This window comes from Echeneis naucrates, chromosome 6 (genome assembly GCF_900963305.1).
Source record: "Echeneis naucrates chromosome 6, fEcheNa1.1, whole genome shotgun sequence".
Lineage (NCBI taxonomy): Eukaryota > Metazoa > Chordata > Actinopteri > Carangiformes > Echeneidae > Echeneis > Echeneis naucrates.
Window position 1 is genome coordinate 7,330,917 of NC_042516.1, and position 14,448 is coordinate 7,345,364.

General features: G+C 42.8%; 1 protein-coding gene across 1 annotated transcript; it reads right to left on the reverse strand.

Annotated features, from left to right (window-relative positions):
- Positions 1 to 1,764: 1,764 nt before the first annotated feature.
- has2 (hyaluronan synthase 2) lies at positions 1,765 to 13,316 on the reverse strand. Its single transcript, XM_029504782.1, has 4 exons — positions 13,045 to 13,316; positions 4,851 to 5,477; positions 2,796 to 2,897; positions 1,765 to 2,694 (listed from the first exon to the last, which is right to left on the reverse strand). The coding sequence occupies exons 2-4, from the start codon at positions 5,475 to 5,477 to the stop codon at positions 1,765 to 1,767; spliced, it is 1,659 nt and encodes a 552-aa protein (XP_029360642.1). The 5' UTR covers positions 13,045 to 13,316.
- Between the last annotated feature and the right edge of the window lie 1,132 nt (positions 13,317 to 14,448).

Here is a 14,448-nt window from a genome sequence, read left to right on the forward strand (position 1 = left end):
TACGCTTTTGTTATCTTCTCACATTTACTTTGTCTTTTGCAGGTTGTTCACCATAATGCAAAGAAGTGCAGTCAATACAGTATGTGAAGTAAGGAAGGAAAGGAGCAAGGACATGAGGAAGGCAAAAGGAATATTCTCAAAATCTTTGGATTTGAACAAGTCCTCTGTGTCTACTTGGTGGTTATCACTCAACTTTGTAGAAAGAACAATAATAGAATTAAAACTATATTTGCAAAAACACTCATCATTCATATAAAAAAAAAGAAAAAGAAAAGTCATTGTTTCTGTAAAAACAAAACAGTCACAGCAGCAATGATACACCGTCTCTCTTCAGGTCACATGTTTGCCTGGTCACATGATCAGGGGGAGATTATATCTACCAATCCATGATTGGTTTGAGATTTTTCACTTTGTAAACGTTGAGAAAAAGAGTGCGTTCATGTCACATGGCTGAAACTGACTGTCCATGGTCAGAAAGCATTCACACATTCAAATATACAGCACAGGCCAAAGGTTTGGACACGCTTTCCTATTCATTTGAATGAGAAGGTGTGTCCAAACTTTTGGCCTGTGCTGTATATGATCAAATAGATATGAAGACTTTTGATAACATGACTGGATTTTGCATCTTTTCACAGTTACAATACATAAACTGGAATGATACATTTTAAACAGCAAATCCAACAGTGTAATTGCATAGACCTGGAAATTAAGGAGTTGTTATTATGTATTGAATTAGATAAAAAAAAACAACTTGTTTTTTAAAGTATGCATTGCAAGTACATATAAATGTGTGAAGACTATTCCATATGACATGAATGCAATAAAAGAAAGAGAGCAGCTCTTTATTTTAAAGCCTTTCTGAAAATGCTCACTGTCTGTAAATTATTCCTGTAGCTCTTCCCATTTTGAATCACTGGATTTTGAAACACTGGAAAGGTACACCAATGCTTTTGCCCCAGTAAATAACTGACGAATTTCGACTCCCAACTTCTTTTGCTGACTTTCCTTGTGTGTTTGTTTTCATTGGTAAAGTGGCCAACCTCCATTACTGGGATCCACAGATACCACCGTGGTACATTACATTTCCATCCATTAGATTGTGACGAACATGGCCCTGCCTCAACACGTTTTGCATTTAGGGATGTATCTTCAGTGTTGTGCAGAAATATACTTGCAGTGTTTTGTCTTCCATATTGCAGGGGTTATATATAGATTTTGGGTTAGGGTGTGGCCAAAAGGAGACTAAGTGATGCTCTAGAGGAAAAATTATTTTTAGAAATTAAGTTAAAACCCCAATGGGTGGAGCCAGACATCCATATTTTTTGGCTAGATGGTAGCATTAGACTGAAGCCCAGTGAAAATGACATGGGTAAGAGGTAGCTAATTTACACAAAGCCTATAGCGCTCTTGCTGCCAACTGCAATATACATATAATCTTGTCATTTTGAGTTGTCGAGGTTAGCTAGTATGGCTAGGCTAGCTGATCTTCAACTAAACAATTTTGGGCGAAAGTAATTTAGGTAAGCTAGTTAACTGGCCTGTTCATGTTCCAAGATCCTGAATGACCATGGAAAGCAGCCACCGCTATTTATAATTGTGTAATTCAAGTGTGTGTGTGTTTGTTTTGTTTGGCCATTTTGGTTGAACTCAAATCATTCATTTTCCCTCCAGAGCTGCTCTGGATTTGTTGTACATTTGTGCAACACTGTGTGAGTGAAAACAACCCAAAAGGAGAGTTCAGTGGTAAACAATGACTGGAAGTCACACATCCAGCACCATGTCGTAGTGTGTTTCCTTTTTCCTCTTTCCACACTTATTTATGAGCACTGTGTACAATGTCAACAGTATGACCCAATAACTTGCATAGACGACCGCTCCTATGATCAGAACAATCTTTTCTGATTCAGGAAAAGGTTTTCTAGTCTGTAGGATTACTGTGTAGATAATCCCAATGAAGAGGATGGTGAACCAAACTGAGATGGGAATCAGACCAATGAAGTTCACCACAATTGTTTTTCTCCCAGAGGTTCCCCAACCGGATTTGTTGATTGTTGCTATTGCGAACATTTTTGCTGGCAACAGGCTTGACATGTACAGTACAGAGTAGAACGACATGAACACCATGACAATATTACCTCTGAGGCAGCTGGCGAATGATGACTTGATCAGTGCCACTGCCTGCACAATGAGAAGAAATAGCAGAATATTCCACAGCCTTCCTTGGTAAAAGAGTTGGATTGCAGTGGCAATGAGGAAAAATGGGAAGAAGCCTGTGATCACAGCCTCATAAGTCATCCACAGATGGTGCTTGTGGAACCACATGGAGTTATATAACCATTCTCTGAAATACGACTTACTCCATCGAGTCTGTTGATTGAGCCACCGCAGGTACGTAATCGGTGTCTCGGTGAGGCACTTGGATCGTGCCGTGTACTTGGTAGCATACCCGAGACTGAGAACTCTGTTTGTGAGATGACGGTCATCTCCAAAACTACAATGGGATCCCATAAACGTCTGATTGTACCAGTCCTCGAGGAACTCGTGCAGAAGGGAATTTCGGTACATTCCCAAAGGTCCACTGATGCACTGCACACATCCAAAGTAGGACTGGCAAGCCCTCTCAATGTTGAAGGCCATCCAGTACCGTACACTACTCAAGAAGGAGATCCATGACTCGTATTTATTGAGGATCTAGGAAAGAATTGATACACAAAAAGGAGGTAGGACATTTAACATACTGACCGGAAAATACCTGCATGGATGAACACAATATTCAGAGTTATGTAACTAACCTGAACATCTCCCCCGACACCTCCAACCATTGGGTCTTCTTCCAGAACCTTCACCATCTCCACTGACGATGCTGGGTCCAACATAGTGTCAGAGTCACACACCTAAATAAAACCCATAAAATAAGCAGTGAGCTACCTGTGTATTAGGGTAAGAGTCATCTGTCACAGCCAGGTAAAATCACTGATCCTGATGACAGTGTACAAAAACAGAGTGCTCCTTCCCCCTGCTCTATTTATGTGGTGGAAGCCAAAAAATAAGATATCCAATCTCGATTCTAATGATCTGAATGACAACCTGGTTGGTTGTTATTCCCCTGTAAGAAAGATCAGACTTAATCTGAATTCACTTCACCAGGCACTGTTGAGTGCAATGCCCCATCTGTTACAGGCAGAGCCTCGTGATAATAAAAGACATGCAACACTGTCCCTCCTTTCCCTACATGTGGAAATGTCCTGGCATGATGGTTGAAGGTGTTAGACAGCATCGTATCAAACTGTTTTTTTTTTTTTTTCTCCTCCCTCACTCCCCCAAGGTGTGAATGCAGAGTAATTAAAGTCATTATGTATACAATAATGAGGTTTCTGTTCAGGAATCTTTCTTCAACAACACCATGCTGAATGTTGCAGAAATTATATAACATGATGACGCCTGATGCTTCGGCCTGTGGGCTGCAAATTACTATCTTCTCCTGCAAGCAGCAGGAATAGACACCCCACGCCAACCCATGCAAATATAATTTACTTTAATACGTACAACATGCCTGGGTATGGCTTACAGCTTTACTTTCTACTCTTTTGAGCCATAAGAAAAGCTTGAAATACATTAGTGCCATAAACAGTACCAGGATATAGCCAAGAGGGTGGTCCAACTAATAAAAACGTATGACATGCAGCAACATGATCGATTCTCGTAAGATAATTAATACCGAAATAAAGAAAGAAAGACACTTCTTTACAACTAATTGCTGTGTGGCTTGTCGCATTATTACAAGAGCCTGCTAATTTATGGGACCCACGTCAGCCAAAAAGTCCCGCAGTAAACTTCTGGGAATGAAAACAATCTCTCATTCTTGGTGGAGCTCAAGAAAGTCACTCACTGTAGAAAAACACTGTCATAGAAAAAAGTGTCACTGTGCTTTTTGTTTTCATAGAAACACAAATTCAAAGTAGGCTGCTTATTTTTTGCCCAACAGGCACTCCAGGTACAAACAATACTTACATGACAACATGCAGGGCAAAAACAGAGGCACAGAGCAGAAGACTTAGCAATGTCTGATGTGAGCTTCATTAGGCAACAGTAGCCACTATGAGGCAGGTAAAAGCCCTGATTCTGAGCAGGTGTATTTTATAAGCTGCATCATTTAGCTTTAGCAAAATTCTGTTCATTACTGTCATTGCATGTTTTTACAACTAAGGTAAAAACACATCTGCTGAAGCCTCAGCAGCTGTTGTTACCAAGCCAGGCAACACTGTTAAAGTCTGCGGTGCCTGTTTTATATTTTAGGACACATTACCGCACAATGTTGTCATTATAAGACCAAGCGAAACACACCTGGGAACTGGATCTAATTTTGAGTGTCATTAACAAACACTGGCATTATTGTTGTTTCACAGGTTTAACTGATTGTCCAGCAGACAAACTTTCACCTAATGTAACCTTTCACCGACACAGTTTTGGGCACTAACTCCTGAATGCCACTCATGTGAATGATGTAAGACTCAGCTCTGCTATTACGCTAAAATATTAGCCCCTGCTACTCCTGTTCATGCTACATGATGCAGACACGCACTGCGGTCTCAAAGCAACACAAAAGACTCTTTGTGGAGCACATGTTTGGTCTGGCAGCGCCCCCCTTTCCCCTCTCCCGCCACCTTTCCCTCTGTCTCTCCATTTCTTACCTTTACCCACATCTTTAAAATGACATAGTCTGCATCTCTGTTTGATGCCAGTTGTTTACATCTTAACTTCAACTTCTTTCCTGCCTTTGATTATTTTTTCATTGTCTTAATTTGAACCAGATATTTACCGATCGTTTCTAGTATAGTCTGCCTCACCTGCACATAGTCCACGCTCCTTCCCAGTGCTTTGAAGGCTGTGTACATGACCTCTCGCTTCCCTCCCCACTTCTGCATGATGCACACACACTTGTTGTTCAGCACCAGCCTGGAGACTTGCTGGAGGCCTTCAGCGTAGCTCTCGTCCGTCTCTTCTGGGCCTCTGTTGTGATAGTTGCTCCGCCACACGTAGGTAGCCGATTTGTCCCATCCCATCACCTCTTTAAAAATCTCCATCATGTACAAGTCATCATCTGAGTTCCCGTCAATCACCATGATCACTTTGATCCCTGGGTATGTCAGCCTCTTTACTGACACCAGGCACTTCCTCAGGTAGTTTGGATCCTCTTGGTAGGCTGCGATGCACAATGCCAGGGATTTATTCAGTTTGATTGGTGTCTCCAAGGACCGCTGCATGTTCCTGTGTTCAAGGAGGGCAAAGAGGCTCTGGATGATAAGGTGGACAACCAAGATGGCTCCGTACAGACCAAAGGACAGGTGGTTGCGTGCTGTCGTGAAGAACTGGTAGCCCATGATGTAGGCTGTGGAGATGCCAACAAGGAGGGACACGCCGAACATTGTGGTCCCAAATATCCGCAGGTAGGTGAGGAGTCTTTGATACCTCATCTAGGGACAAAAGGAAAGTTTTTTTTTTTCAGTGATTCAGCTTCATGATAGCGGTGTTGAATATTAATTTTAAACCTTACACCATGTGGTGCAACAAGCAGATGGAGTCTCCTGAGCCTTATACAATGGTCCATTTATTAAACCTGCTGTGATTTTAGTTTATAAAATATTAAGTGATTTCATGTAACCTGAAAGATATACACCTAAATAACATATAAGAGCTATGCCAAATGTTTGAGATTTAAAATATGGAAAGTGTTTACTCTCAATTATTGAACATACACAGAAACGTTTTTTCAGTCTAACTTTCTAACTCTGGTAAAGTAAGCAGTACTGTTTCTCCTCCTTTTATCACTCCTTCCCTCCCTCCTCTCCCTCCCCTATGGTCCTCCCCAAAATCCCTGTCTAAATGTCAGACGTTTGTGAGGAGCCAATTGTTCCAACTCCACTTTAGTGTGGGTGGGCACACGTTACAAGATTTCTTGACCTAATTACCAGCAAGCTGGCTGCTGCTGCCAAACATTCAAACTACAAGCTCTTTAAATGTCTTAAAATGTTTCAATATATTTTTCTGCAGCATTGTCAGGGCAACATTTTGATCATTTTCAGGCATGTGAGACGAAAAAGAAATTCCCATTTAAACCATGAAGGAGTAGTCTGTGTGTTTTCAGTGGAGACAGAAGAACATCTGCTGCTTTTGTGTCAAAACACTAAGCGACAATCTTTTCTGAACATGGACCCTGCTGCACAAAATCTTCTGTTGGTTTCCAGCTCTCATTAGTTTGCTACCGCCATCTGTTTGGCAGACCAGCGGAGACCCACTCAGCGTGGCTCAGCTCGGCTCAACGGAGAGCGGTCCACCCTCTGATGTCATCTGTTTATATCACCGTGGGAAGAAGACAAGAGTTTTTTTGATTTTCTAATGCTGCACGTGTGCCGCTTCCCCACTACTCCCTCAGAAAGTATGACAAAAGGATTTATGATGCAATTGATCGATAGACACATAAGATAGAGATGTACAGTAAAGAGGAGTAAAATATGATCGTGCTTTACACTTTATGAGGCTCAAAGCGGTGACTCAATCAATGAGCCTTGATTTTAAACAGACGTTTCGGTGAGCTCTATAAATTTTATATTTTGTCCCATCATATATCATTACATTTAGGTTTAATGTGGAAGTTAAGCAAGATTCGTAAATCGGGACAAGTAACTAAAATATTAACAAAGCCCAGCACTGTTTGTGATGTGGCCAGAGTCGTTCACACCGCCCTTTTACACACAAGACAGCTGGAGCAGAGGGCGGGAAGTATACAGAGAGAGCGAGACAGAAGAGGAGAAGGGCTGAGCTGAAAGTGGATGGAAATGGAAGAGGTAAAGGAAAAGAAGACAGACAGATATTAGACAGAGTGAAGAGAAAAACCAAAAGTGAATTGGAAAGATGCAAAGAGAGACACACACGGAGCTCTTGGCTCAAGTATAATGCCTCGTTCATTTGATCATTGGATGAGAAGGCCGCAGTATAGCAGGCCTCCTCTGGCACGTGGATAGGCTCGCAACGTCAGCTGCTAAGTTAAAGGCCCCCTGACACACACAATATACACACATGCACACAAAAATGCACATATAAAACATGACACAGTGGGGGAGGGGGAGAGAGTGTGACTGTAAAAAAACACATTATTATAATGGTAAACAATGGTAATGGTTGTTTATGTGTCTGTGTGGGTGTGTATGCGTGTGTACTGCTTTACAACAGTGGTTGGATCTGTCCACAACAAGAAGGTCACGGGTTTGGTTCCCGGGCCTGTGTTTTCTCCCACCGTCCAAAGACATCATGTTTGGGTGAACTGGAGACTCTAAATTGTCTGTAGGTCTGAGTGTGAGTGTTTGTTTCTCTCTGTCTCTCGCTGTTGGCCCTGTGATGGACTGGTGACCTGTCCAGGGTGTACCCTCACCCAATGTGAGCTGGGATTGGCTCCAGCACCCCCGACACAGAAATAGATAAGTGGTAGAAGATGGATGGATGAATGAAGGATAAAGTGGTGTAACACCAACTTTTTTACTCGCTTTCCCTACATCACCTCTGAATGAACCCAGCCACAGCTCAGGAGCAGAGTTGGTTTAGCAGCGATGTCCTGTTAAAATACGCTGCCTGGAAATAATGAATTATAAATGTGTTTGTTGTTCCAAAATCTTTGGTAGTTGGACAGGAGACGATCTACTCTGACAAGATACATTCTCAGCAGTTCACCAGGTCTGAAACACATTTGCACCCCAGGGAAGTTAGAGTTTGACTTTTTGGACTGTGGGAGGGAACTGGGAAAACCACAACATACACATGGAGAACATGCAAACTACACACAGTGTTTGCTGCTTGTTGAATGCTTGTTTATTTATCACATGAAACGTTCACCCTGGTACAAAGTTTGTGGGGAAAGCACAAAACCAAACTGTGAAACTTATTTCAAGTCATATTCCAGAGATAAAAATCCCCAGCTGAGCTGTCAATTGCAGTCATTTGATTTCATTTAATGATTTCAGTGCAAAACACACTTCTTAGAATGCTCTTTATAGGTTATACACCGTTTTTGGCGTGTGCTCTGATGCAGAGGTCAGACGAGCAATTAGCTCAGAAAGATTGTCTCCAAAGAAATCAGTCATGATGGCCGTCCAAACTTGGCCCCAGCCCCGGAGATATAAAGTCTAAGGTGTCATTGACATATGTGGATGATGTCATTGCAGAGTGTGTATGCCTAATTACACATGTTGGTATATGACATGTATCTGTGTGAACTTAAAGTGTCATCAACAGATGTGAATGATTTCACCCCAACTTTGTGATTGTCTCTGGTGAATGATAAAACCTCATCAATATCTCCTGTTGTTTATTATACATATGTGTGTGTCCTGCCCAATGGTGACCTTGGGCTGGATGCTTTCGAGGTCTCACTCTGACGTGATTATGAACAGTCTCTAAAGTCAAAGTCCCCTGGCTCTCTTTCAGTGATAACATTACAATCATGCCGAGGCTTGAAAAGTCAGAATAAATCAGGATTAAAGAGGATAAAAGAATACATGAATGAATTAATATTGGAGATAACTTTGGTCGTCTCTTTGTGAAATGTCACTGACGCTGAACAGCCAAAGCAACGAGCAGACGGATGTGTGAGGGACTGTAGCAGACTCGATGTCAGAACAGTGTTGCCTGGGGTCAGGGTAAGGGTTAGGGTTAGGAAATGATTGCATCATATGCAACAACTGTCACAGAAAACTCAAAAATTACCATCTCCCATTGCTGCATCATGAGTACTAAGCAGAACACCACCGCAGCAAAGTACTACGAATACTGTTCTTCATTCATTCCTGTGATGTGTATCTAACTCTATTAGATATAAACAGACCTGGACATACCTTTGATAATGAACCACAGTCTGTGCTGAAGAAATCATTTCAATTGTACTAGGCACAGTTTGTGCTTGAATTCAATGATATGGTTTGTAAGTGTGAATGTAAATGTCAAAATATTGCTATTGCTGCTGAACACTGAAGTGTTTGTGCAAATGTAAAGCAAAAGAATATACACATTAGTGTGTATTTGGCAGTTTGTTTATGTAAAAGTGAGTGCATGAGAACATCTACTGTAAGAAGGAGAGATGGCTTGTCCATACTCACAGGAGAGATGTGAACTTCCTGTCGTCATGGTCCTTGTCTCTAAGTGTGTGTGTGTGTGTGTGTGTGTATATCTTCGAATAGTAAGTACTACACTGCACGTGTATGTGACACAGTGTGTGTGTTTGTGTGTGTGATTCTTCCTTACTCTACAGTCAGTATGAACCTGAAGTGGTGCCAAAGAAGATGGTCTTCTGAGAAAACATATGGAACACACATCTCTTACGCGAGTGGGACTCAGCATTCATTTGCTGAAAGTGTAACAGCCACAAATCAGCAGCTCTGGTGAGTCACGCTGAATCACAAATCGAACTTTAATATTGCGCTGAAGAGGGAGACACTTCACACCAGTGCCCAGGATACTTTTAACAGGAAAACAGTATCTGCCTGAGGAGGGAGTATAATTTAGCAAACCCAGGGCATATTTACAAGCAGTTCATTATCTCAACAAAAAGCTGCAAGTAAGTGAAGGTGTTTACAGTTTAGTGTCTATCCATAGAAGAAATATGAAAGAGAGTTTATTTTGTCACAAAAACAAAATAATAATGTTAGAAAACCAGATCTGCTGAGAAGGTCGGACACAAATGATATCCTGCCAAAAGAATGAAAGTGCACCTGCAAAAGTGGAGAGAGACATGGTATGGAATCTGAATAAGCAAAGCCCAATAAACCTGCGTGTGTGTTTGTGCAGAAGGAAAAAACCAAAAAAAGCCTTGAATGTGGAGATGGCCCTCATGACGGTTGTAGCAGGAAGAAAAGGCTCACGTGTTTCTAAGCAGATGACGAATCGGAGAGGGAGCGGCTGGGAAAGACTCAAGAGTTGGCTGCTGTCTTGGGCGAGACACAGATCTGAACACAATCAAGGCCAGCCCACAATATTCTTCTTCCTTTCCTGCTGTTTTCAGCTTTCAGACAAAAAAGACAAATTCATTTGTAATATAAATTGGTTCTTTTAATCGATGATTTGTGCGGAAAAATCAAATCTTTGTCAATTGCTTCTCGGTGTAATAACTACCGCAGCTGAGTGCATGCAGCGGCTCCACACATTTAGCTCTCATACTCAAACTTAACTCAAAAGGAGCCAAAAGGCCGTGAGGGTCTTCAAAGGCAGCAGGAGTTGACTTTTACACCCGCCCCCACTCTTACCTCCTGCCCCTACTCGTCTCCCACAGCTGTCTCTTTTTTTCCTCCACAAGCCTTTAGGATAAGGTGTGATAAGCCTCTAACTAGAAAAGGCACTAAAGGTTACAACATCCCAGCGGAGTGTTTTATATTACTCCACAAGGATTTCTTCATAGTGTGTGTGTGCATCATCTCATTCTTTAACAGCTGGGGTTGCATCATTTTCATACATTTTTCTCGGCGGTGCATGAGGAAGCTGCAGGTAATGCTGTAATTGAAACGCTGCTGAATCCATTCTCAGTTTTGAAGCCAAACAGTTTGCAGTTTTTTTTTTTTTGTTTTGTTTTTTTTCATTTGGCGTCTTTTTTTTTTTTTTTCTAAATCAGTTGAACCAAGTGAAGCAACCACACTACAGAGTGTGAGAAAGAGTGCTGGAGAGTGACGGGCTTCAAAGGAAAGAGGGAGAGGACGTGGTAGGATGTGGAGGGCTGGGCAGGTACTGAAGAGGGATGGTGCTGGTCTTGGCTCAGCTCACATTGCATCTGTAGTGACAAAACTGAGCCGCAGTTTATGGCCAAAATGTTGGCCACAAGCTGTGGCTCAGTTTTGAGTGCATCCCTCTGTGACCATCCTTCTGCCTCATTATTTGTCTGCTCTTCCTTCCTGTGTGTCAGTCACACAGTGGCACCAAATGGGATATTTTAGCTTCTCACAAGCGTTGGCTTCTCCTGAGTTTTAATTTGCCTCTGTCATTCACCAAACCAACACTTTCCCTTTCTGGTGACAGACTTTTATCAGCAGGGCTCTAAAATATCTGACTTCTTCCAATTCTGTTCATAGCACTCTGTATTATCAGGGCTAATTACGGCTGGCAGATAACAGAGACCAGGACTCACAGTCAGTTTACAAGGATGTCCCATTCAATATTTTTGAGGTATGATGGAGGAAGAAAGGACACAACTCGCATTCGGACTCAAAATATTGGACCATTTTAAGTGATTGTTGATGTCATTGAAGTGATATCATAGGAAACGATAAAAAATGGAAAAGCCAGGGAGCCAACTAAATCTGCTTAGCAGCTACTCAAACACAGCTTACTTCATGCAGCTCCTGGGCAGCTCTACAATAAACTGTAACTTCTGGATCTACAGTATGCCCGAGCTTTGGCTCACTCTTCCCTCCGAGGCTCTGACTCAGTATGAGGCAGTGGCAATCCACATTTTCACTTTTACTGGCTGGCTTGAAAGCAGCTTCCCTACCATATTAACCTGGGGAAGAAAATGTGGCATTAATGCACAATAGCTGAGGTGGTGTGTGTTTGGGAGGGGCTGCACATGTACTGCACTCTCCTCTAACTTCAGTAGTTGCACACTGCCAGCCCAGAGGCCCTGTACACTGAGGGCCCCTTGCTGAGAGCAGAAACGGCACGTGAGACTTGTTGTGGGCCCTAATGGAGACCAGTCATGGCGTGAACTTCCTGTTAAGGCTCAAACTGCCCTGTGCTCTGTGTGGTGGAACATCCTGTGTCATGTATGATAAGTGCAACAAACTTTTCAACTGTTCTGCTGATTCCAACTATACAAAACTACTGTTGCCATGTTGTACTTAACAATTACCTCTCGATTATAATAATAATATTCCCCCAGGAGGAATCAGCGTTTCTTATTGTCCGACTGGGCTAACCCCCACACGAGGACAGGCAGCTCACTTTAAGGTTGTCAGTAAGTCCAACATTGACAACATTTTCTTTAACTTTGTGTCAAAAATGTGCTGTCTGCATCTATTATTTGAATTTGATTTATTTTACTGAATATTGATAACTGCATCCAATTCTAATCAAGAAGTGGGAATAACAACTACTCCTATCAGAGTTCCTCAAAGAAGCAGTAGCACCCCACTGAGTGCAGTAAGTATTTAAATGCATCTTGCTCACCCAGTGGGGAAGCTCTACTGTATGTCACAGACAGTGTTCAATGAGCCAGGAGCTGCAGTGTGTCAAGAGTGTGACAGATATTCATCTCCATCAGCGCAGGATGCGTTCAGGCGTACTGGGTGTGTGCAGGAAAATGATCTCTGCGACTCATCGCTTGTTTCCGTGAGTTCAGGCCAGACTCTTTACATTTACTTACACCGCTGACGGACTAAATGGACGGCGGAACACACTGTGTAAAGACCTCAGGAGCCACATGTGCGCAAATTCATATGAGACATCAAATTACGCGCTCCCACCGTGAGACGTGCGGGACGTGTCCAGTTCCAGCCTTCTCATTGGTTCACACATCTCAAAGTATGACGTATGGCCTGAGACGTCAACAGTTTATAATTTATACCTGGTCTGCAATAACCGTTTCAGCCGAGACTCAGTGGCTCTTTATTTGATATATTTTAACAGAAACACGTGGACATGTCGCACTTTTCCGCCGCTGGCACAGCTCCGAATGGAGATGCTCATTATTAGACCAGATAAAACTTCGGAGAGGCACATTTTCTTAGTTTAATGTAACAAATGAAATAAACAGCTATGATTTGATATGAAGAAGTAGCTTTTCAACTTCAAATCTCCCACTGATGCTTTCTGAGCTGTGCTTGTAGAAGCAGAGGCAAAAACCCAGCTGACAGCTGGCATGTCCCCAATTGGAAGCATCACTCCCCCATTGAGGTAAAACACGTCGGGTAGGCAGCTTCCAAAGACCCCGGTGAGCATGCAGGTTGTCTGTCCCTTCACGGAGCATTGATCAGGGAATCAGACCTACAGTAATGATAGCCGGCCGCCTACCTTGGAGCAGATGCTGTCCTCCTCCTCGTCCTTGAGAAAAGATGCGGTCAACTCTGGGACCCCTCCACGGGAGGAAGAAGTCTCGGAAAGGCTTCAAGGAACACTTGGGCAGCAGTGAATCTCATGAATCCGCTCAAATGGTCCCCATCAATTAAAAAGAAGAAGGAGATGGAGAAGAATCGCGTCCTGTCCACTGGTCAACTCGGTGAAAAAGAGTCTCCTCGTCTTCTTTAGCTCTGAACAGTCCGTCTGGAGTCATTTACTTCACACCACATGCATCTGAGGTGTACAAACACAAGCATAATGTCAGGCAACTTTGGCATCACTCATATAAAAAAGTATAAATAAAAAGCAGGCTGTGGAAAATGATCTCCATCAACTTCTGACGGTTTCATTCATATTTAAAAGTGGGGAAAAAAAAGAGTGAATAAAATGAAATATCAAAAAATAAAAGCCATCACCTTTGGCAGCGTCAGTCATATTCAGAAGAAAAGAAAAAAAAAAAGCTTCCAGCAGCAACTGTAATAATGAAATATTAGTCAGATCAGCAGTACTTTTGCTCTGTGGAGGGGCGTGTAGGTAAATGGTTCTATAGTTTCTCCAAGCATGGAGGTCACACGCCGCACAGAGAAGTGGCCAAAAGTCTCTCTGTCGCTGTTTCAGCTGTCTAATTCCTTCCAGACGACTGTGTGTATGTGTGTGTGTGTGTGTGTGTGTGCGTGTGTGGAGCCTCTTTTATGGCTCCTGTGGCTCCCAAACCCCCTTTACCGGGCTGAACAGATTGGCGTGTTGTTTTAATAAGAGGGATAGGTATTGGGGGGTGTAAGGAGGAGCAAAGGAGAGAGAGAGAGCGAGAGAGAAGAGAGAGAGAGAGAAGAGAGAGAGAGAGAGAGAGAGAGAGAGAGAGAGAGAAGAGAGAGAGAGAAGAGAGAGAGAGACTCAGTCGCCCAAAATCATTCAAACTCCTGAGGTAGCTTCAGAGAGAGAGAGAGAGAGAGACTTTAGAAAAGAGTAGCTGTCCATGGCCCTCATTCAAACTTGAGCAGGATTCTAGCATGTTTCTGAGAGGCAGTTAAACCTACAAGTTTTGTCTCTTACTGCCCCCACTGATGGTGTGAAAACCGGCAGATCAGATGTTGGCTGACTTTGACAGTGATGCCTAAGATCAGAGACAGGAGGAGAAGAGTGGGAAGGTAGAAGCAGTCAGAGCAGCTGCAGGCACAAAAAGAGCCCACGCTGTCATCTGCGGAAGAAATGCTCATACGCACTGTGAGGCTGCAGATTGAATGCTGAGTTTCAGTGGTTTCACAGAGTGCAGTTAGGCACTTTGGCCAGCAGGCAGTGCTGTTTCATGCAGATCAGGCAGCCGGGGCTTTGAAATGTACAGTAGCTCCTTTGAAAAGA